This window comes from Pollicipes pollicipes, unplaced genomic scaffold (assembly GCF_011947565.3).
Source record: "Pollicipes pollicipes isolate AB1234 unplaced genomic scaffold, Ppol_2.1 Scaffold_7261;HRSCAF=8764_pilon_pilon_pilon, whole genome shotgun sequence".
Classification (NCBI taxonomy): domain Eukaryota; kingdom Metazoa; phylum Arthropoda; class Thecostraca; order Pollicipedomorpha; family Pollicipedidae; genus Pollicipes; species Pollicipes pollicipes.
Window position 1 is genome coordinate 62,211,450 of NW_023597054.1, and position 24,550 is coordinate 62,235,999.

A 24,550-nucleotide genomic window follows, 5' to 3' on the forward strand; every position below is an offset into this window, starting at 1 on the left:
GCCAGTCAGACCACTGACAACGCGACCACTGGGCATGCCGACGGCCAGCTGCGGCGACGCTCCAGCGCGGCGGACCCGGGGTGGCGGCCCTGCACCGTCACATCGCGTGGCAGCGACGATGGACGGCGCCGGCTGGCCGTGCCGCTCTGACGTGCCACTGTCGCCGCCGTGGCGTGAATCAAATCAAACGACGCCATCTTACGCCGACCCGGCGAAGCCGACCGCCAATAAATTGTCCGGCGTCATTGTATTCAGCAGGAGCCTCATTTTGTGGAAGCCATCCTCGCCGCGACCCGAACGTCGATCACGTCGGGGCGTCGGCCGCGTCGCGGCTAATTGAGACGCACGAGACCCAGATTCGAAGAGATGAAGCTCATTAAACCCAGCCGCCAATTTGCACGCCGCTGGAGCCGTCAATATACCAGCCGGGCGGACGTATTCGCGCGCGGCGGTCCGATGGTCCACGACCGGCTGTTGGCGACCGGGCAGCCGGTTTGGCTACGTCGTTTAAATGGGACGCCATTTCAGTGATGGTAAGTCTGAAAGATACGACGCAAAGGGATGCCAGCTCGTTTGTGGGATGGCGTTTACAAATTTACGTCACCCATATCTGCTCAGCGGCTGTGATAAGGGCTCATGCCACGCGACATCCAAACGTCTTGTCACTTTCCCGCGCGTCGACAGCGCTGTCCTCTCGCACCAGTCTGCTGCCCGGCAACCCACCTTGATGTGCGCCTTGGAGATACTCTGCACGCGACACTGCATGACGGCAGTGTCGCCCTCGTACACAGTGGTGTTGGTCGGTGCTCCGAGGAACACGGGGTCTGGCGACACGGGCTCTGTAAACCGGGCCCGAGCGGGGCGTCAGCTGGCTGCGGCGGTCGCGACAGTGTCGCGGCACGTCAATACGCCGTCAGCGGGGCAGCTGTCGCCCGCCGTTACGACCGTTTTGTCGCTCCCGGCTGCGCAATAATGCACGACGTCCCGTGTAGTACAGGCGGCCGGCCATGAGAAAAGCAATCATTTACACGGTCAGCAGTAAATCAATAGGGACAGCATCATAAAACCCATCGGTCGCGATAACAGCGCAAACTCATTACAACGCGGCGTGCTGTAATCACGCAATCAATTTCGTTCCGTCGTCGCCATAGCCGGTGGCTCAGTGCATCGCGACCTGCGGCGACAGCGGCGTGGTAACAGGAAAGGAAGCGACTAGCCGTGATCAATGGCCCGATCGGCGAGCCACCTGGCGGCGTGTTCAGGCCCACCTGTCGTACGCAGCGTCAAGCTGTGATTGGCCGAGCCGAAGACGTTAGCGGCCACGCAGATGTAGACGTCGGCGTCCGACTCGACGAGGCGCGTGAACACCAGCTGGCCGCCGCCGACTTGAACACGCGTCGACGGCAGGACTGCGTGGCCCTTCTGTGGAGGTCAGGTCAGGTCAGGTGGCGCGCAGGTCAGCGCAAGGATCTGTCCAGAAATGATCGGCGTAAGCAGGTTGGAAGGACAGCGGGAGGTCAGAAGTTTAAAGAGAAGGCCGTCGGCTGTGATGCATGCGCGTGCCGAAGCCACGTGAGAGTTTCAACCAGTACTTCTTTTTCAAGATGGGGTACACAAATCATGAGGTTCGCGATGTCACGGCGTTGCATGATTCGTTGCTGGCTCTTCAAACACTAGACTGGGCCACATAGTTTTGCGAGCCCTCCTCATATTGCACGCTTCATCAGAAAGTTTTCAATCTTACATGGCGAGTAAACTCGTCACCAGCACACTTTTTAATAAATGACGTGGAGCAGCATAAAGACGCGCAAATTTTCAGTAAATGTGTGGCACGTGTTCCGTTGAAAAGCTCGATAATGACAGCTCTTTTGCTAAAGTCTTCCTACATTTGCGCACGCGCAAGCACTTCGATGCGTCAAATTTTCGAGCCCACTTGTCACTTAAAATACACCGCTGATCCATAATGAGTCTCTCAGATCTCTAGCCGAGCAGTCTTCGCACCATATTCAACCCTTTGACGACGGGACAATAGCGGGAAAGTCATCGCCTCATCGCGTAGGCCGAAAAAAAAACATCTGAAATGCTGGCATGGCATGCGAATCGACTTGGCCGACCTCCTCACGACCGGTTCCTGTACGCCTCTTCTAACAGACCTCCGACGTGAGTTGTCCGGTATCAGCTTTGCGTGCATCAAAATACATGATGATTGCGCTGCACAATGAAATACAGAGCTAAAAACTGACACATGTGGTGTGGACCACGTTGGCTGCCTTATAGGTGGCCAAGCGTACTGTACAGTGGGCAAGCGTTTCAGTAAGGTAATGCAAAATGGCAAGTTGCCATTTTTCACAGCACAACTGTTGTTTCTTAATCAGCTGCCTCAGTTGTTCAGAAGTTCTGCTTCTGGTACATGCAAGCGCATCGCGGAGTCAAGCACTATCCTTTTGCTATTTTTGACGATAATGAAATCATTGCTTGCGTTTGTGGTGGCACGGACTAAATCGAATAACTGCAGCAAATCGGATTTATGGATCGCTCCAGATCTGCACGAGCCGTTCATTGTAATTCTGGAATCCATACAGCTAAGTAAGTGGTGTAGCAAATCATGTTATATAACGGTCTGCATATCTGTTATATAAAGATCCGCACTTCATCCCAGTCAAAAATTTAACGCAGAGTAAAGTACCCGCAAAAGCCGGTCATGGCTCATGCAGCCCAGCACGCGCGTCGCTCGGGTCGTTCGCTCACCTTATACCACTTGACCTCTGGCTCCGGGTAGCCGGAGGTGACGCAGCTGATCTGAAGCCTTGATCCCACCGGGCCCTGGAGGGTGCTGCCTTGCTTGGGCAGCAGGATGACCGGAGGCCGACCCCGTGACGTCACCAGATTGTCAGCCGTGTCGCGGCCTCCCGACAGCTGATCAAAGTGCCCCGAGGCGTTCGGATCTGCGCGGAGGTCACGGTGAGGTCAGGTGAGGTTAGGTCGGGGACAGAGGCTCAGTGGATGTCGTTCACAAGTCAGCGATCCCGTGCATTGACCTCGGTGCGGGCGGCAAGTACGACTTATCGCATGTCGGTATGATTATGGGAGAGCACAGTGGGCTCAGACGTTACTCCTCAAGTCTAACACTTTTACAACGTCTGTGGACATAGGGCGACATTCACCACAGCTATCCTCGGAGCGGAAGGAGCATTTTTACTGCTCGCTGTGTTTGTAATGTAGATTAAGCTTCCTTTCACAAGCGCGGGGCTGTTTTGTAGCTGAGTTGGCGACTCGACGAATGTGCGCTCTTGATTACATGAGAGAAATCATCTGTATTTTTTATGGCCGCCTCTGCGCTCGCAGCGGGTGCGCGCTCCCTCGGGAGGCTTCGAATGCCGCCTGCAATAACGGAAAGCGTGCAATATGCATATGAATAGCGTAAAGTTAGTGAGGCCAACGACGTCACGGGACGGAATAATGTAAAATTCCCGCAACTGCCGCGCCGTCTGCGGCATTGACGGCGCGGCGTTAGCCTGTTGAGAGTGGCGCACGTCTGTCGGCGACGCCCGCTCGCATTCCAACCAGGGCTTCAAAGGGGTCGGTCACTTTGTCCGGCTCTGGCTGAACAGGCTGTCGCTCTGATGTCAGGGGTCGTGTGGGTGAATATCCGGGAAATGAGACCGGGCCTGCCACCGAGGGCGACGATGGCGGTTTTATTCTGTGTGCCCTAGAGACACAGGATTGGCGCCGCGGGTCGATATTTTCCGCAGTTAATGAAAGCCGGCCAATTTATCGCCTTGTTTACATTTCAGCTCGCGGGCCCGTACGTGAAGGTACAGCAGACAAAGAACGGAGACTCATCGAGTGGAGTCGGGCCGCACTATTTTCGGCAAGCTGCAAAAATGAAGCTGAATCTGCTTTTTAATTTGACTACGACGCAACAGAAACCTGACACGGCAACATTAGTCTCCTTTATCATAATTCCGCGGCTCTATCCGCAGTCATCGCTCGCGCCAGCCGCCAGATTCCTTACGTGCTGTGCTGAATCCTAAAAGTCAGTCGTCTCCCGTCGCAGGGCCGAATATCGGCATCGCCTTCTCCCAGGCGTCCCCGCGCTTCCCTCCGGCGACGCGGCCCACTCACCGATGACGAAGAGCTCCGTGGTGACGCGCTTCGTGCCGAAGCCGTTGACGGCGACGCAGACGTAGACGCCGGCGTCGTCGGCCGTGACGCGCGACACGCGGAGAGTGTTGGCGTGGATGCTGAAGCGCTGCCAGGAGTCGTGGATCTGCGCGCCGTCCTTGCGCCACTCCATCATGGGCGCCGGCGTGCCCGTTACCGGACAGCTCAGACGCACGTCATTGCCCAGCTGGACGACCAGGTGCGGCGAGACGCGCTGGCTGAGCACGGGTGGACCTGCGGCGGGGCGGAAGGTCAGCGCTGAGCACATAGGGGCGGAGGGGCAGCGCTGAGCGCGCAGGGGCGGAGAGTCAGCGTTGAGCGTGCAGGGACGGAGGGGCGGCACTGAGCGCGTAGGGGCGGGGGGGGGGGGGCAGCGCTGAGCACGCAGGGGTGGAGGGTCAGCGCTGATCGCGCAGGGGCGGAGGGTCAGCGCTGAGCGCGCAGGGGCGGAGAGTCAGCGCTGAGCGTGCAGGGACGGAGGGGCAGCACTGAGCGCGCACGGGCGGGGGGGGGGGGCAGCGCCGAGCACGCAGGAGCGGAGGATTAGCGCGAACGTGCAGGAACGGAGTGGCACCACGAGGGGCAAAGGCGGGCCCAGGATTGGCTGAAGTGAACCTGTATCACGGGCTTTGCTTGGTGCAAGTTAAATGTTCCGCGTAGCGTGAATTAATCAGCGTGGAGGAACTGGCATCGAGGCAGAAATAAGATATATAGTGTAAACTGCACCGAATAACACAAGCGCAGTAGACAGGCTCTTTGCCAACGGACGAATCACAGCATAGCAGGCACGCGGCTCTGGCCTGACCTGCATTTTTTTGTGAAACGTTCGGGGCAACCAGAAATCGTTTGCTGTCAAAACTGTGCTTACCCATCGACCGTAAGTAGTAACAATAAGCCAACCCACCAAATCTCCAATCTACCAAGTCGTGAAAACTGTGAAAACATCATTACGCGTGGCAAACAGCGGCAGACTGCGGCACGCCCACAGCATGACGCCGCGCAGTCCAACCCGGAGCTACCGCGTCACCGTTGCGGCGGCGAGCGGCGATCCTAATCAGCGGAACTCCGGCGGACGGCCGTCGCCGTGTCCGCCAGACGCCACCGTAACTCTGCCGGCCGCCTAGCGCCGACCGCCCCGTCCGGCGACGGCGCCCCGCCGCCAGATGACGACTCCAGGCGCTCTCCCCGGGCGTGGCGGAAGCCGGACACTTCCGGAGACCGGCGGCGGCGGCGGCGCAATCTGACCGGCCCCACGCGCGGGCGACAGGCAATTAAATCAGCTTAGCCCTTTCCGACGTGGGGACTACGCGGGATCACGGAGACGGAGGGCTGTTCCGAAACGGATCAAGCGCTCAGGTGCGCCGGTCAGCGTGCGGTCATCGGCTCAAGTGGCGTACGTGCCTCTACCCTCTACCCTCCCCACGCCCGCAATCTCCCCGCTCCCGGCCGCGGACTTGGGCGCCCGTCGCCGTGGGCACGACTGCAGCCTCCATGGCGAGATGCGCCAGCGACGGGTTGTTTCGTGCTGAGGTGGAGTGGACGTCAGCCCAAGTGCGTGGTAGCGGCGCGCCTGTGCGCTGGCGGTGGTGAGGGGATTTTTTGCGGTTGTCTGCACGTTACCGTTTTCCCATATACGTGCAAGCTTAACTCCCACCCAGGAAATATCCTGAGTCGAGGCTTGCTCGCGTTAGATGTGTGGGCACAACCAGTGGTGAAGCAAAAGGAAGAGGGCTCCTGGGTGTCACGACCCCTAGAGAGGGCCGTACGGCAGATTTCGGCAGACTACGAGGCCCGTGTGGATTTAAAGCACAAAAACGGCCCCCAAAGCTTTAAATTCGGACCAGGGACACGAAAGATACTTCAGCAAGAGGCCAGGGAGAGGCACTACTTGGCTGGGTGTCCTCTGTCATCTGATTGTGCCCGTCCTGGGCGAAGTCCTCGCCACGCCGCTGAGCTGAACCGCTCGCTCAGTCTGTTTCAGCGAAACCGCCTGAAAGCTAAAAAGCCAATCCATCGCCGGTGCGATAAGCGCCTAGTTCTGACACCTCAGCATACTTTCAAAGCTTTTTCTCGCAAAGAAGTGATGGCGTCTTGTGTCGTCGCTCAAACTAACCGACCGGAGCATCGCTCGTTAAGGCCAACAGGTCGTAAACGTTATCTCGCCCTTCAGGCCCCGAGTGCCTACGCCACTTTTTGGTGATTAAGATACCGGTTTTGACAGATAGCGACTGACCCGGTGGAGCGGCGGCGGCGCCGGCGGCCCCGGCGCCACCGCGCGGGGCACAGCGCGCTCCCGCCGGCACAGCATGCCCCAGGCGGTGGCGGCGGGCCGCGCTCCCTCGCCGCACGAACAATGCGGCGCATTGCGGGCGCGCGCACGCGCCGCGCCGAAAAACACGCCCGCGGCGCGCCAAATAGAGACGTCTTCGCCGGCGCGCATTTTCGTGCGGCTAAACATTCCGGGGCGTCGACCTGGGCGGTGCGCTGCGAGGGAGGGAGGGGGAGCTGTACCGGTGTTATCATCAGCAACAGCCCACCGTACTCCACACCGATTGCCCAGCATTCTGACCACCAACAGCCCACCGTCACCGCGATCACTGCCCCTATTCCCCCGCGCTAGTGACGAAGCTTTTGAAAGATGATGATCGCTTCATTTCATACGTGCAGGCTGCCCCCGTGTTTAGCAGCAGTGTTTCATTCAACGAACGTGCCCACGTGTTGGGTATAGGTATTAAAAGTAGTTATGAAGCATATAAAGATATAGGTAATAAGCATAGGACTTAGAGACTATTAGCATTATAAGTACTGCCGTGCCAGCAAGCGGGCAGCTGGCGCGCGGATTTGCTTTTAAACTGAGAGTGTATCAACAGTTTGCGTTTTGTTTACAATGTACCGCCACAGCTCTAACCCGCGCCACGTGCGCGCATTGCGTCATCGACGCTTGACATGAGATAATGAGACCGGAGCAAGTTAGCGAGATGATGTCCTTCGGGCATTGGTGCAAAGAATGTAGCAGGTGTAAAAACAAAATGCCGGTCAGTACAAACGTCTACCGATGCTTACATGCGCACGACCAAAGCGTCGTATTTATGTTAATGCCGTTCTATAAGTGTTGAGATGTCGGGCAGGTATATCAGTCAGCAATTTTCGAAATATACTGGGAACAACAGGCGCTAGGTCGTTTACTAGAGACAGAGCGGTGTCCTGTTTCTTGCCTCGAGTTAAAAAGCCTTTTGTCGGCCACAGTCGGTATTTGCTCGGCAAATGTTTGCCAAGAGACATTTAAGTGGACAAATGTCGTGTGCCTTTACTTTGGGAACGAACGAAATGAGACGACAGCAACAGAAAGACGCCATTTGCTCTGGACTGGATCAATGCAGCTTCAAGGTGCCTTGGTGGGAGGTGACACCAAGGCTGTGCCTTAGTGTCGCCGTTTTCACTTTGGCTTTCCTAAGGCAAACAAAGAAGCCGAGTTGATTGGTCTCAATTTGACGGAACTACTCCGAACCAAATACGCCAGACAACATCGTAATGCAACCAAAGACAGCATCGCAATAGCACGGTAGCCACGGTGTGACGTCATCGCTGCAGTCAGCGTTCAGCGGGAGAGCAAACACGACCGGCGACCGAGGGAGCACACGGTGTGCATGACATTAAATCAACCGGGTCCGACAAGGATAAACGAGCCTAAAGCAAAGACAACACGTCGTACGTGAGCTGAATACCAGATGAGCCTTCTCATCAGCGGCGCCACGTGGAGAAACATGGTGCTGCGTTCGGGCTGCAGCGAGCGAACGCATTAAGAAGCATGAGCCAGACAGGCGGACAGACAGCCGGACAGCCGGACCGGCCAGCTGAATCCGCGGAAACACGCGAAGATAGAGAGAGCGTCGTCAGCTCATGTATTTCTGGCGCCGGTTCTAGATCGGAGCTTGGCTTGGCCGAGGTCGTCTTAAGCGCCACCGCTTTGCCGCCACAAGCTAGACAGCAACGTCAGTCCACCGTCTCGTCACCGCCAGCTCACAGTCACCCTGTGCCAGCCGCCACCGCCGCTGTCGCCACCAGCCAACCGCCCTCGTCACCGCCAGCTCACAGTCACCCTGTGCCAGCCGCCACCGCCGCTGTCGCCACCAGCCAACCGCCCCCGTCACCGCCAGCTCACAGCCACCCTGTGCCAGCCGCCCACTGCCGCTGTCGCCTCCAGCCAACCCGCCCCCCGTCACCGCCAGCTCACAGCCCCCTGTGCCAGCCGCCACCGCCGCTGTCGCCACCAGCCAACCACCCTCGTCACCGCCAGCTCACAGCCACCCTGTTGCCAGCCGCCACTGCCGCCTGTCGCCTTCCAGCCCAACCGCCTCCCTTCACCGCCAGCTCACAGCCACCCTGTGCCAGGCCAGCCACCTGGCCGCTGTTGCCTCCAGCCCCAACCGCCCCTCGTCACAGCCCAGCTCACAGTCCACCCTGTGCCAGCCGCCACCGCCGCTGTCGCCACCAGCCAACCCACCCTCGTTCACCGCCAGCTCCCACAGCCACCCTTGTGCCAGCCCGACCACCGCCGCTGTCGCCTTCCAGCCAATCCCGCCCTCGTACACCGCCAGCTCACAGCCACCCTGTGCCAGCCGGCCACTGCCCGCTATGTCGCCTCCAGGCCAACCACCCCCGTCACCGCACAGCTCACAGCCACCCTGTGCCAGCCGCCACCTGCCGCTGTCGCCACCAGCCAACCACCCTCGTTACCGCTAGCTCACAGCCACCCTGTGCCAGCCGCCACTGCCGCTGTCGCCTCCAGCCAACCGCCCCCGTTACCGCTAGCCCACAGCCACCCTGTGCCAGCCGCCACTGCCGCTGTCGCCTCCAGCCAACCACCCTCGTTACCGCTAGCCCACAGCCACCCTGTGCCAGCCGCCACCGCCGCTGTTGCCTCCAGCCAACCGCCCTCGTCACCGCTAGCTCACAGCCACCCTGTGCCAGCCGCCACCGCCGCTGTCGCCACCAGCCAACCACCCTCGTTACCGCTAGCCCACAGTCACCCTGTGCCAGCCGCCACCGCCGCTGTCGCCTCCAGCCAACCACCCTCGTTACCGCTAGCCTACAGTCACCCTGTGCCAGCCGCCACCGCCGCTGTCGCTACCAGCCAACAACCCTGGTCATCACCGGCCTGCACTCCCAACACCGCCTGCCTGCAGTCCTCTGTCGCCGACCTCGTCATCTCCAGCCCACTGCCCTCGTCACCGCCAGCCCACCGCCCTCGTCACCGCCAGCCCACCGTCCCCATGACTGCCAGCCTACCGTCCCATCACCCCAGCCCAGCGTCCGCAAACCCACCGCTGCCGCCCGACCGCCGGCCGCGGCGCGCGATTTATGCGCGGCGTTTTTGCCGCGCGCGCGCGGGCAGGGCGCTTCGCGACGGGGGTGCGGCCGATCCATCGGGTGTCACCGGCGCCCGATCGAGCGCTAAAGAACGCCGTGCATAAATAGGCCCGGAACAATGCGGCGCCAAAAAACGGTCCGGCCGCCACTACGATAAAGCACGCTCAATTGACAGTGATGAATGCCGGCCAGTTGGCCGACGTCCGGGCCGGGCAGACCGCCGGCGGCCGCTCGCTCCGGCTTCATTTCTCCGCTGGGAGCGCGGCTGGCGTAGGAGGGTCGCCGTGACGGCCCCCGCAGCCTCGGCGGCGGCCCGCGGCGCGGGTGCGGGAGCGGGAGCGTGCACAGCACAGTGTCGTCGCCGCTCGGGCCGCGGCCGCCCGCGACCCCGTCGCGCCGCGAACCAGCCGGCGCGGCAGCAAATAAAAAGCTCGACTCGGCTCGGCTGTGACATTTACATGGCACAGCGGCGCGGGGCGCCCGGCAGAGCGCCCAGCGGGCGTCGTAATTGAATTAAGCGTGTCCGGAATGGCCGCGGCGGTTGCGCCATGCGCGATGGGAGTGGTGCGGAGCCTGTGCGAGTGGCGAGGGTTTTGACCCGGGAGGGAGGGCGGGGGGGGGGGGGGTGCGTGATGGTCGTGGTAGCCCGTCCTGGGTTCCGTCGCTAACCCTTCTTACTTCGTTGTTTACTACGCCTGTGCGCGGTTGTGCACCTTCCAGTTTATGTGATTGGATTACAAATATTCCGTTTTTATGCCTCCCCTGACGAGCCCCTGAGGCTCGAGGGTCTCTGAGAGTCTCTCACGGCTTAAACCCCCGCCCCCCGAAAGTAACGCACTCTCATTCAATGCCCATTCAAATTGATAAGGAACATTCGATGCATGTCATTCCCTGGCTGGATGAGCGGGATCGGATTATCGATCCGGGATCTAATTCAATTGGCAAATATTTTATACTGATACTATAAGTTATAATCAACACAAGGCAAGCAGTGACTTTACGCGACACCGTGAGCACGTATGTTTGGCATTCCTAGCTTATATGCGTCACCTCTAACAGCGATCAGCTGCAGAACACCCCTGTCAGCACAGATGGACCCCATGGACTGTCGGCCCGCGGCCGTCCCCAGTACAGGCCGGCTCCGCCCCCGGGCCGGCCTCCCGCTCAGCGTCGGTGCCGGCGGGCCGTCACTGGCCGTCGGCGCCGGTGCGTCGGACGACGGTCCCCTGACGGCGGGGTAAATGTTTGACGCCGCCGGCAAACAGCGCTCCATTAGCCCTGCACGGCAGCGGGGGGAGGGGGTGGAAGGGGGCTGAGCTGCCGGTCGGGCAGGAAGTCCGAGCGGGGCGGGCTGCGGGGTCGCCGGCCGCGGTGAGAGCGAAGCTGAGCAGCAAGCAAACATCTCACTCGCCGGAGTAGTAGTTCATGGTAGTATTAGTTTATGTGAGTACTAGTAGTGGCAGTGTATGTGAATAGTTCGTAGTAGTTTGTAGTAGTAGCAGAATAGTAGGGGTTTGTGCGCCGCGCATGCTACGCCGGTATGTCCAGCACAAAGTTATCTCGGTTCTGAAGGCACAGGTGTATAATGAATGTCCGCTTTGGCGGGAACGTTGCGTCAGGCGTGCCAGCTCCGGCGGCTGGCGCGCGTCATCTTTATCAGCTCTGTAGGAAGAGGCGTGCCACGTTCGTCAGCGTTCGCGTCGCAGGTGCGGCGCGCGGGTGACGTCAGGGCTGTTGTGACATGCTCCTGTGGCTGACTTAGCCAGGACTCCGCCGGAGCTCGCCTGCGCCAGTGGGCCGCGGCCGGTGCTCACGGCGATCAGTCACCACATGGCTGGCGACGGCCACTGGTACGTCACCCTCGCGCCATCTGTCCGCCCCGAGCCGGCGCGCCACGGATCAGCTTCTAATGCCGGCTCATCAGGTCCCGTACGGCAGCTGGCTCGGAGGCCGCTCAGCGCACACGACACCTCCACTTCCGGGGTCAGCCAGCCCCAAGAAAAAAAAACTCGAAGCCATGAAGCTTCCTTGCTCAGGCTTCTCGCCTGACACGGACATGTTTGCCCAGCCTGCCCAGGTACTAGCTGTTCCGCTGCGGCGCGCGGACCCCCGGCCCAGCGCCAGGCCCGGTGAGCGCGGGTGCGCCGCCTCCGCCGCCGGCCGGCGGTCGCAGCGGTCGGGGGCGGCCAGCCGTAGCTAAGTTCGCGGGACGCCTGGCGTGATGACCGGGCAACGAAGCCTTTGTCCGGGCGTTGGGCGGCGCGCCGTAAAACTCCCATCCGGCGCGATTAGACGTCCTGTCTGGTCCCGCCACATCGCGATACTATCAGCCCTCTCGGCAGTGCAGACCGCTCGTAAAGGCGCCATGGATGAGAGTGGCTCGTCGGGCGGCGGTGGTCGGCGGAGGGTCTGCCCACCCTGTCTGCTTAAGTCCGACCCTCCCTCCTTTGTCCGTTTCCAAACGTCGACTCTGTTCAGCTTCCACCGTCCGCCCTGTCCGCTCCCTGTCGCCCACTCTGAACACTCCCCCAACGAGTTCTCTCTCGTCCTCCACGGTCCACTAGACCATTTTCCACCGCCCGCTCTTACCAATGTCAGGCGCCTGTTGTCTCCCTTCTCGCCACTTATTATGCCCAATGTCCAGCACCCGTTCCGCCTGCCTCATCCCGCCCACTTTCGACCACCCACCTCTTCTATTTATCACCGCGAGAGTGGCGCCACGCGGCGACGGCCAGGAGCGCCGACCTCCTCCCAAACTGCTCCGACTCTCCTACCGACCCGCACCGTCCGGCAAGGTCATCCCCGCCTCTCACCGTTTGCTTACTCGCCGCTGATTCGGCTTTGTCAAGTGGCTGCGCTTGCCCGACGCGTCATTAATCAGCAGCCGCCAGAGCGCCGACAGCCGCGCGCAGTGGACGTCTGCAGCGAGATGACGGCTGCAGGAACCGCCCCCTGTCGGCGCGGCCCGACGCCGACACAGGTGGGCGGGGCCGCCGCGGGTCATTAGCGCCCGGCCGCGACACGGCGTGGGGCCAATTACGGCTCCGCGCCGGCCGGTCCGCGCACAAATCACACGTCGTTACCGGTCGCGAACGGAGATGAAGAGGGAGCGATGGGTCGCGCCGCTCGTTACCTGAGCGGCCGCGTCCCGCGCGCGCGCGCGCCGCCAGCCGCGGTACGCTGGCTCCCCCGCCCCTACCCGGCGGCGGCGGCCGGTCAGCGCGGCGGGCAGCCCCCGTCTGCGCCGCGGCTAATCCCTTAACCCTCCTGTCAGGGGGCGGTTATCGCGCGGCGGAGGCGCGACTGGCACGCCTCCGCGAGCGCCGCCGGCGCCCGCTGCCCGCCGCGAGCGGCCTCACCTACGCGTCGGGCGCCCAGTCGGCAAGTCTCTCGCGATGCTCAGTGCATTCCGGACGGGTGACTTCTCGCTGAGCAGGCCGCACACTGACCCACATTCCCGACACTGGGCAGCGCCGCGGCCACTGGCGAGTAACATGCGCTCCCAAGCGGCGAGATGTTGTGCAGCCGGTCACAGCTGCACGGTTCGGCTGCTAACGTCAAACAGGCCAGCCCTCGGCGGCACATGTTTGTGACGGCGTCACTCCTGCCTCACGGTCCAACGCTGTTCACGTCGCGGCTGCTGACGCTCGGCCCCGAGATTATGATTTACTGCATGTGCTGCGCAAATATGCCGGCGCGTTTACGTGGATGCCTCTCACATCGCCGGCATTGTTTAGACAGCCGGTTCAAGTCCTCGCCTAAACTCCCGAGTGCGTGTTTTCGAGCGCACGACGCTTCGGTGCTCAAAGCTCTGAAGTTCGGCAAAATCCCGTCTCCGCACCCATACTCCCATCGCTCGCACTGCTCACAACCGTCGGCGCTCGAGTGGCGCCGACAGCGCTGGGAGCGTTCGTACCTTTGATGGCGGCCCCGGGGGCGGCGGCGGCGAGCAGCGTCAGCAGCAAGAGTGCCGCGCCGCCCGGAGACGGTCGGGTCACGCCGATCCCGCTCATGACCTGGCCAGGTCAGCGGCGCCTCGGCACCTGGCCAGGATCACCCGCTGTGGACAAGACAACTGCCGTCAGAAAACAGTGCAAAACGGCGCGCTGAGTTTCGTTGCGAGTCGACAGATGTCGCTCTGCGCAGCGGTGAGGTTGGTCACGCCGTATCGGACGCGGTCCAGTATCACCTGCAGAGGCCGGTGATACGTGTGGGGAAGTCTCCACGATCCGCACGTGGCCTGCGCGAGCTGGCATCGCCCCCTCTCCGCAAGTGTCTTGTCAGAGACGCTGGAAGGTGGCGATGCAAGACAGCCAGAGCCCCAACAGCTGCTGATAACGAATGCTTGCTGTAGTCTTCACGTCTGCTGCATGCCTGGGGCCGGTTTTGGCGCGACAAAACCGATTACGGCGGGTAAGAGGATTAGCAATCATTTGGTACATGGCTTAACTCAGGTGCATCTGACGGAAAAATGACGTGTTCGGGGAGTCCGCGTCATGTGCAACGCTTATGGACATGGCTTGCACATTTTGTCCCGCGGCTGTCGGCTTTTTCGAGTGTATGACCTAGACGCAAAACCAGCATTTTCTCAGACAGAGGTTTTATTGCGACTCCAATCGACAAGTGACAGCTCTGATCATCTCTGACGAGGTCACTGAGACCCGCCGCGTCGAGAGCACTGATCCGTTTTTCATTTCAATGAATTCGATGAGTCGCATGGACATAGGAAATTTAGGCACCGCCGTTTCGCACCATCCAGGCCTTGCCTGCCCGCCCGTGCGGCGTCGGCGCCCGTGAGCCCCAGCTCGACTCTGCCACGGCTGTTTACGTCACCCGGTGCCTCCGCACCGCAGCCGAGCCCCGGCGACCGGCCCGGCGACAGGCCGGCCCAGGCTCGATCGGAGCGCCGCCGCCGCCAGTGCGCACCTCTCGGGCCCTGTGCCCATCAGACATGTCACGTTCCCAAATATTATTGCAGCGGGCGGCAGGCGGGCGGGCAGGGTGCCGCGCGGGCCCGGCGCCGGTCGGGGTGGTCTCCCCAACTCGCAGCGGCCGGCCCGGTCGGCCCGTCTCCGCAGATAAAATCAGGGAGGAGTCATTAAGCAGAATGGGACCCAGGGACTCCAGTTTGGCCCGTCCGGGCACAGATTAAGAAAAATGGATTGTGGCGCGACTTGGAGAGAGGCCCCAGGAGCGTGTCATCTGGCGAACTAATTGGGTTTCGCGGTCACCCCCGCAAAGGCACGACGACACCTCGATAAGTCCGATTCGTAGTGTTCTTTCTCACGACGGTACTCTGATAACCCCGATTTGTAGTGTTCTTTCTAACGACCCTGCATCGGTATCCTACCTTTCAGTCATCAGGTATCCTAATTGGGCCTCGCGTTAGTCCCATAAAGCTATGAGAACACCCAATTCGCTGATCCCCGGCGTGTTAACTGCCCTGCTTCCCACGGGTACCGTACAGCCGGCGCGGGCTGGGCCGTCCGTCGTTAAAAGGAAGCCCGTGGAGCGCCGCAGCGTACCGCCTCCCATTCGACGGACGCCGCCGCACGGCCGCCTCCCGCCGACTCTTTTTACGTTTGCGGCCGTTGCATTGTTAGTGCACCGCGCCGTCCGTCTCTCCCGGGGCGCCGTTTTTGCCGTGCGTCGCCGTGCGCAAACCGTGCCCAGCGCGGGCGCCGCGGCCGCGGCCGCTCCTCAGCCGTCGACTTTTTGGCCGCGCGATAGCCATCGGCCATCCGATCGGCAGATACGGCAGCGGACCGGGCCGCCGCCCGTGAGAACGGCGCGTCGGCGGCGGCGGGCGCGGCGGGGGGTGGGAGGAGCTGCGCTCGGAATCGCCGCTGGGTCACGACCCGACTGGCTCTCGGGCCCAGTGTCGTGTTCTGCCCCGGCGCCCCGTCGCGCCAGGGAGCGCCGCCGCCCTTTGTCGTGTGTCGCCGGTTGTTTACGATGCATGCCACTGCTCAGGTCTTCAGGGCCTGCACCCGCTGGAGAGACGGCACCAACTGTCCCAACCTCTTACAGCCTCGCCCGTCCTGCGGGGAGCAGAGGCGTGAGACCGCTCGCCCGTGTGGGACAGGGGCTGCCCGGCTGACGGGGGAGCGGTGTAGCCGGGGTGGCATGCGCCGCCACCCAGCCGACATCCGCTGTCCGCCGCGCCGATCCGGTTCTGCCGGCCGTTACCTGGCCTCTGAGTTATGCGGGGCGACGGCGGAGGGGCGAGAGGGCGCCACCCGCGGGGCGGAGCCGCCCCGCCCCGGCGGGGGGCGACCCCCGGGCCGCCGCTCGTGACCATCAATCGTGGACGAGCCCACCGGCTGCCAGCCGGCACAAGATCCGACCGATCTGGGCTCGGAGCACCCCGCCGGCCAGCCCGGCTGGAAAAACAAACGTCCGCTTAGACAGGGCGCCGAAGAAGGCTGCCTGCGTGGGATCCTCCCCCAGAGCACAGGTGAAGGGCTCAGGGATCGAAGATTAAGGGCTGGAGCAGATGCGTTGCTGGAACAGTGTGTCCGGGTCAGGTTTTAGTAGCGTGGACCGAAGTTGTCTAAAATGCTCAATGTTTGCATGCGCGTTTCGAGTTGCGATTACATTGTGGGAGCGCAGTCCTTGGCAAATATCTCTTTCGAATGAAAACTGGGATACTCGTAACTTCCGCGAGCAAAGCTTGAGCATCGAATATCTAAGTTAGCCTGGTTGCGGGTTTAGCCGAGCTAAAAACGTTGAATATTAAAGGTTTGGCCTTACTGATCAATTTAGGAGTAGAACTGAAGCTACGCCCATTGAGACGACACAGAAACGTGAAGTTTCGCTTCATGTAATGCTTACTGCAACAATCATATGAATCCGATGTCTCACGCAACGTTCTCCATGGCTCTGCTGTGTGAAGTATTATGTCGGACAACATAGCGTCGCGACTTGCGCTGCCCGGAACCCCGTGCAACAGCTCAGCATGCACCCGTTCTGCTCGCTCCCCCACATAAATCACCACCAACATCCTGTGGATAAGCCACAAACATCGCTGGAATGTCAAACACAAACACATTAGGACCACGCCACATTTCCAGTCACACCACCGTCCCCTGCTGACGATGACATAAACACCTCGCCTGCACCCCCCTATCAAACTGAAAGGGTCATGCCACTCAGCGTGGCCTTGGCGGGTGCGGACAGGATCATCTGTTTTCCGGGAACGGGCCTTCGGCTGTCTTCCTGGATGGCCTCTCGCCGGCGCCGCACGCTCTCGGAGCGGCAGGCGCCCGCACACGACGCCAGGGCTCCCTGCCCCGCCCCTCAGGCAATCATTTGCAAATTAAACCGCCCTGCTATCTTTGTCGTAATACGCTAACAGTAACATAACAACGCGACTTATCGCCCGGTCCCAGCCGCGGGCTAATTAAGACCTATCTAATTAAGGAGAACGAGTAGTTGCGGCGAAGACACTGCCAGGCGCCGCTCGGGGACTATGAGCGGAAAGTGGGCGGGACGGGAAACAGTGCGGAACGCGGTTGTCATCAAGGAAGGTCACGTCAGAGGTCAGTGACCAGGGCGGCTAACGCGCGAAAGTTCAGCAAGGTCAGTTGGCGAGACCGCCCCGCCAGAACGCACGCAACCTGGGAGCCTGCCTTGCATGGGTATCAGCACGCATGCAACAGCAGCCGGGGGCATTGGGAATCAGAGCCAAAGGTGTGCAACCATTTCATTTATGAAAAAGGTCGGCTATACGTCGGCGGTTTACTTCGCTGCACTAACTCGCTCGTCAACTACAACACTTCCCTCGTTTCTCCTGAGTTATGTTTGTACGGTGATTAGGGCCACATTTGCGGTGGGCTGAGGCGAAACTATTTAACTTGTAGCTAGTCACCTCTTGAAGAGCGAGCAGCAAATGGCCTTCGGCTTAAAGGTTATGATGAACTATCTGACCACAAATCGGGGCGCCCCGCGAGGCGCACCCTACTCTGCAGGCCGTCACTCTACGATGCTGTTGTCAGGGTGCATCTGGTGCAACCGTTGATGTGAACTAATGGGCTGTTTTATTTCCCCAGATCGTTCAGCCAGCAGAGCTCCCCCCGATAGCATAGGAATTAAGGCCAGTGTCGCCTGGTGGCACGGTCGCGATAGCCCCGTGACAGACGCTGACCCCTCCGAGGTGGAGCCCTGATAACGCCGGCTTGATGATGGACGACGGATGACGCCAGCGTGATGACGGAGCGGCCGCGCCGTGGCTGATGACGCCACCCCGGCGGAAGGCCGGCAGATGGGAGCCGCCGCGATGGAGCGGCGATCGACGGCTCGGGTTTGTGTTGGCTCGCGCTGCGGCGGCGCCGCGCTGGCGGCGATCACCACAACGGACCGACAGGCCGCCACAGCAGGCCCCGGCCGCCACCTCCTCCCCTCGCTCCTCCCCCCGCGCCACACCGGCTCCACCGGAGCGGATCCAGGGAGCAGGCTCGTCGACACACAGCTCACCGGCTCACAGTTCACCGGGTCACAGCTTACAGCTCACAGCTCACCAGGTCATAACTCACCTGGCTCACAGCTCACAGCTCACAGCTCACCAGGTTGCAGCTCGCAGCTCACAGCTCACCAGGTCACAGCCCACCGGGTCACAGCTCACAGCTCACCAGGTCACAACTCACCGGGTCACAGCTCACAGCTCACAGCTCACCAGGTCACAACTCACCGGGTCACAGCTCACCGGCTCACAGACCCACCAGAGCGGACCCACGACTTGACCGCACAGCAGACCAACAGCTACAATCCAGCAAACGCACAGCAGGTCGGTGGACCCGCCACAGTAGACCCGGGGCGCCGGTACGGCGGCTGGTCCAGCGCACGGCAGGCACCGAGCCCCCAGGAGGACAGTCGCGCTGCACCTGTGCTCACCGGCGGCCTTCGCGTGGCCCGGCCGACCCGCGCGCTCTCCGCGCCTCGCGCCGGCGCCCGCGCGCCGATCTGGAACTAATCCGGCGAATAAAAGGAGCCTGGCGTCGGAGTTCAAGATTTTCGGAGCGGTTCTAATTGGGCTTGGAATTGGACCGGAGGGTGGCAGCAGCGGTGGTGTCGGGCACACGTGAATCATGCTGATTAGACCGACGGGCGTGCCCGGCAAACGCGCCCGGACAGTCCCGTGCCGTACATCAACTCGCCAGCTCCGTTGGGCCGGCTCGCCTCGTAAACCGGTCACCTGCCCCCCCCCCCCCCCCCCCCACACCTGCACTGCACGTCAAGAGCTATCAGTGGGGTGGGGGAGCAGATTAAGGACGCCATAAACAGAATCGCATCATCTCCGCTGAATACACGACGGCCGGGACATGTCATAAATCTGTCGGGCCGGATTCTTCGAGTGTTTATTCGCGCCGCTCGGCCGTCTCGCGCGCCATCTGTGGGATTCCGGCGGTGTCAGGGATCGCGGTGACCGGTGCGGCGGCTTGGGCCTCGGGGCACCGTGAGGGGTGCGGGGGGACGCACTGTGGGGGATGCCGGGCGTGCGGCGTGATGGGCGACTGAGGACAACTGTTGATAGGCGTCAGCAACCAGCTGTGACAGGCGTGATAAAGGTAACAGCGGGGGATGCAAGGATGCCGTAAGAGATGACTTGGCCGAACTGGTCGTGTGTGAAATCTTGGGCCTCGAAGGCTGCAGGGACGCGAGGTTGTGCCAAAAACTGGGGAACGCTTGAGAAAAATAAACGGTGAAGTATTGCAGCGCATGTCGTGCAGAAACTCATCAACCCGTAAGAATGAGCGGAGACAGTAAAGGCCTCTTCATGGCTGCTCTAAAACCCGAGATAAGACATTGCCACGCGATGGGCATCAAGGAACGATTAACTGCGGCAGTATAAAACGTGATAGTCATCAGTAAACGAGGCGAGACGGTGATGAGCCCAGGAAACATTTCATCAGGCAGCGCTGGTAAATACACCGGGAAGCCTGTGAACTCCAAGGTCCGGCTGCACATGCCTCCACACTTCATCACCCCGACCGTTCTCGCCGCAGTCGGTGCGGCCATCTCGGGGCATGTAGCCGCGAATCCTGCAGGCCGACGGGGCAATCCGATCGTGTGAGCTTAGTCCGTGCACCGTGAACCCCGTGGTGCTTAGTGCAGACCCGACGCCGGCGGTGACAATGGAGCCCGCGATCCTGCAGTCACGCCATGCCCGGCGCCGACCAAGGCTGCTCTGGGCTCATGACGCAACGCGTCAGCCGCCGGGCCGGCTCGCGGCTTTCTGGAACTGTCCAGCGGGCTGCCCGCGCTCGGCCGCGCTCTCGGCTCGGCCGGCAGATGGCTGGAGACACCGCCCGAGCCGCGCCGGCCACCGGACCATAGAGCGTAGCTTCCGACGGCCGCTGTCGGCCGAGCCTTGTACTTCCGTGCGGCAACGCCGCGGCTGGGGGCGGCGGGCGCCGCGGCGCCCGCCGCTCGGGGCAGGTCAGGCTGCCGTGCTCGCCGGCCGCTCAGCCGGGCGGAGCCGAGCGACGAGCCGCGGCGCCGCCTTCCTGGTCGGCGCACGCCGCCCCCCGCCGGCACGAGTCGCCGCCTTCGTCCCGTCCGCTCCGCGCCGACCTGGAGTCCGCGCAACAGCGTGCTGCTGGGGTAGGGGGAGGTGGGGGGGGGGGGAGGGGGGGGGGGGGGCGGTGAGGGACGGCGAGCACGACGCTTGGCCTCCAACGGCCGCCTGATCGCGCCGCCGGCCGCACCGCCGGGTAAACACGGCCGTCGCCGCCGCCGCCCGCTGATCGCCGCCCGCTGATGGCCGATGAGCGATGGTCTCGGGCGGCGCGCGCGGCGGCGACGGACCGGCCAGACGCGGCGGGCGCCGCTGCCGCCGACTGATGAGGCCTGACGCGGCGCAGGTGCCGCCGGCGGGGGGCGGACGGCAGGCGCCGCTGACAACCGGGCGGCCAGATCGGGCGGGACGCTGACCGAGCGCCCCACCGGCTGGCGTCGACTGGACGCGCCGCCTCAATGGAGACGTCAGGAGGTGGAGGAGCCGCCGCAGAGGCCGTGACTGCACCGGCGTCCTGTGCGGCGGGCGACAACGCTCGTGAGAGCGTCAACATGAGACGGCCCGTGAGCAAACTCGAGGGTGAGAACGGCCCCCGATCGAGACGGAGCCGGATATGTGCCGGCATTCCGCCGGAGCGGGGGGCCGGCCGGGCCGCACGCCCCTGCAGATCAGTTCGGCCCGTGTTCGTCCCGCTCGGCGGCGCCGACCGAGCAGCAGGCGTCCGCCTTGCGGCGCGATAAACCCTCGCTGAGCATGTGAGCCGGTCGCGGCCGGCCTTTGCCGCTGCCGTTTAGGCCATGAACTACTATTTATGCACACATCGTGGCCACGATTTGACTTTCAGAGGGGAGATACGATCTGGCGCGGCCGGGCGCGCGGCGGCCGCTCCTCGCGACGGGCGGGGGCTCCCGGCCGGCTCCTGGCTTCGGCCGGCTCCCGGCTCCGGCGCCCGCCGGTGAGCGGGCGCAGAGCGGTGCCGGGCCGCGCCGACCGGTCGGCGGCTAAAAACGCCATCGGCACCGGGCCGGCTCGACAGGCGGCTTCAGCGGACGCCCGCTGGTGATGTGGACATTGATTTCCGAACCGGAAGGCTACTGTCGAGCTCGCCGGGCGATGGTCAGGGAGCGTGACAGGCGCGGGGGTGACCCCGCTCGGACCGTCCGGCTGGGCGGCAGGCGGACGCCGCGGCGCACGTTCAGGTTTTGCCTGCGTTTTTATTTGAGAGTGATGCCTGGTAACGTGACCGGAACGAGATGCTGCGGGCTTGGTGTCACGTGGCGAGTTTGTTATGCCGGACGGATTCGGCCGCTCACGCCAGGGAAAAGGACATTCTACCGTATCCAACGCACGGTGGAGATCTCTTGCGCGATGCTTAGCATGGCGTTCAGTTCAAAGTCACCCGACGCCTCCAAATTTTGCTGACTGACACTGGCAGCCGAGGCCTTTAAAACACAATATTCCCAGCACTCGTCTCTGACAGCCGTGTTTGCACCACGAGCACTTTGAATTAATGTACCCATCAGAAGTACATGGACACACTCGGCACATCATTCATGTAGCCCTGAGGCTGGAGCCGCGGTGCAGACAATTAATCTCATCTGATGGCGCTTTTGTGCTGCCCCTTGCATGATTTGGGAAAGAAAACACCGCTTGCATCTCAGCAGCCCCATGCGGGCGCGACGCCCGCGGGAGCCTGCAGGAGCTTCGCGGGAGCCCCGCGGGAGCCCCGCAGAACACCGGACAACTCAGAACGGCAGCCTGGGGCTCGGGGGCTTGCAAGCGTGCAGCCAGGGCTTGTTTAAAGAGCGATAATGCGACGGAATTGTTCGAGGTCAGAATGGTCTGCTGTCAGGCGTATCACACACAGCTGTCAGGCGACATTACGACTGACGAGCGGCGGGACAACCAGCCATGGCCGCAGCGGGCGCCTTGAAGCGGGAAGATCGGACGGAGATAATTTGATATTCGGCTCGGAGTGCTTGGAGGCCATGTTTTGTGCAGAGGCGGCGGCGACGCTGACGTGGCGGGCGTTAGTGACGTCACGACCCGGGCTGCGCCACGAATGGTTTGAATGCCGCGCGGGTAGAATGCCTCGTGAGGAGGCGGGCGTGCGGCGGGAAAATTGGCTACGCTTAGGCTTGAACGTCCCTGGCGACGCATCCGGCACGTCGCGTGGAGATGGAATAGTTGGCCTGTGAAGATGCCGAGCCTCGCTTCAGCGGCTTCGAGGCCAGCAGATTCACAGGCCAGATCACCCGACCAAAGACCTGCACGTCGGGCCATCGGTTCTTTCACACGAATCCGCCGACAACGAGTCGGCCGACTCCGCTAACTCGGTCCGAGCGCCGGCGGCCGCCCGCTGCCAACCGCGGCCGTGACGAACGAGGGTGCCGGCCGCTCGCGGGCCCCCAGGAGGCTGAAGGCGCTGTTGACGTCGGTGCCGACAGCTGCGCCGGGATCGATGCCGAGTCCTCCGCGGCCGTCGAGGGTCGGCGCCGCGCCGTGCCCGGCAAACAGCCGGCCGACAACAGGTCGGCCCGCATCCTCCCCAGCCGCCTCTCAGCCCCTCTCTCACAGCGGCGCGCCGAGGAATATCGATGGAGGCACGCGCGTGCCGTAGCCGTGCCCAGGGCGGCAGACGGGGCAGTGGGGCACTCGGGGCAGTGGGGCAGGCGGAGCGGGGCAGGGCGGCCGTGCCGTGGCGAAGGGCGACAACAGAGGTGTCAGACAGGCGTCGTGGGGCATGCAGACCTATCGTGGCTGGGACGTCAGTGGATGGAGTCCGGTGGCTGTCTTACGCCAGAGGAAGTGTTTGCGGACTGTTTTTGTAGTGTGGTTTGTTACGCGATAGGAGGTCCGCAGCACCGATGTCGCGCGCCTGTGTAAACGTAAATTTAAACGCTGCCGTTGGACCGCAGCACTGCCGCAGTCTGGTCACAGTGCAATCGCACCGGGGCCGCAAAACAGTGAAGTCGCTAGCCTGGACCGCGGTGTGGGAAATTGACAATGTAATGACGCCATCATTTGATGGCATTGCCTTAGATCGGGCAGCAGACTCTGAGCCACTTTCTTTCGTCGAAGTTGCTCATGATCTGGCCAGATCCTACCGCGGACGATCGCGAAAAGACACGCATGTTACAATGTCATAAAATCGGCCGGCGTTGACGTTAAGACCTAAGCTTTACGACCTTGTAAAGCGCTCAATGTGAAGGAAGTGACTGAGGCCGATAGCAGCTCTTGCAAATGAAACCTGTCATGGATCTGGGAGAAAGTTGTGCACGAATGCTGCGATTATCATTCATTCCTATGTCGCAAAGCAAGCCTGTGATAAATTTATGATTGATGGCACAAGAATACTGATCCTACGCGTTCAATATCGATCAATCCTCACGGCACGAGGGATAAGAAAAATCGTGACACATGCCGTTACCAAGACAGAGGACACTGGTCACAAACATCGCCATTCATCGTAATGATCGCAATATTTGTCGTTCAAACTCCCTGAAAAGCAATCATTTTGCGCTCTCCCGAAACACCCTGCACCGAAACATGCGCCAGCTATCATTATCCCAATTAAACCAGTTCAAGCCGTCAAGTCCCTGCAAGCGCGAAGAGCACGGCCACTTATCAGCATTCGCCGCTGATGCGCGCCGGGCGTCCGGCTCGATAACTAGCCTTGAATCAATGCGTCGCGCACGCCAGGACCGGCGGCCTGACAAAACACCGGCGCCACGGCGAACGCGGCCGGGGCCGTCGGCCGTGCACTGTTCGAGCCCCAGCCGAACGCTGAGCCGGACGGATCGCAGTCGGCTCAGGTAATCCCGTGATACGTCGGATTTTCCGTTCGCCTCTGCCGTGCAATCTGGACAGGTGCTGAAAGGCTCGCGTGCGCCCCTCGCTCCACTCCCCGGACGCCACTCCGGCTGCGCCGCACTGAGAGGAGTGGCACGTGCCCTGCGAAACGATGCGAGTGGCGGGTGGCGCGCGTCGCCGCTGCGTTGCGTCGCGAGCTCGTCAGCTGTGTCGCGGGCGCCCGACGACCGGTACGTGACGCGGTCTGTAACGATTCGCGGCACGCTGCGGGTCAGGTAATGACACGGAAGTAGATCGATGCGATATGGGGGAGCATAGAGTGAGGGATGAGGAGCGGCACCGCCAGCGTAGGCGTATAATACCTTGATATTGAAAAGGGAGGGGAATAGAGGCTGGTGTATGTACCGCTGAAGAATATGACAGGAGACAAATTACTCCAATAAGCGCGCAGAGCTTGTCGGCTCACAGCGCGGCAAATTGCGTCATTAATGATAACAAAAGACAGGGACATGCCGGGGATCGCGTCACGTGTCATATCCCAGCGTCAGGTAGGTACGCCTAACCAAGTTTTAAGTCGCGCAACAGCTGCGGGGCGCGTGTACGCACACCACGCCACGCTCAGGCCGCGCCAGCAGGCGGGAGCGGGCAGGAGGGGGGGGAGGGGGGGGGGCACGTCACATACGGGAC

General features: G+C 61.9%; 1 protein-coding gene across 1 annotated transcript in view; it reads right to left on the reverse strand.

Annotated features, from left to right (window-relative positions):
• The window catches only part of LOC119111940 (fibroblast growth factor receptor-like 1), a 33,479-nt gene that overhangs the window by 2,971 nt on the left and 5,958 nt on the right, over nt 1–24,550 (reverse strand). Inside the window, exons 2-6 of the mRNA XM_037235823.1 lie at nt 13,451–13,594; nt 4,126–4,398; nt 2,749–2,945; nt 1,269–1,422; nt 724–839 (exon numbers count right to left, since the gene is read on the reverse strand). Coding sequence (XP_037091718.1) covers nt 724–839; nt 1,269–1,422; nt 2,749–2,945; nt 4,126–4,398; nt 13,451–13,547 — 837 coding nt within the window. The 5' untranslated portion in view covers nt 13,548–13,594. The remainder of the gene's footprint in view (nt 1–723; nt 840–1,268; nt 1,423–2,748; nt 2,946–4,125; nt 4,399–13,450; nt 13,595–24,550) is intronic.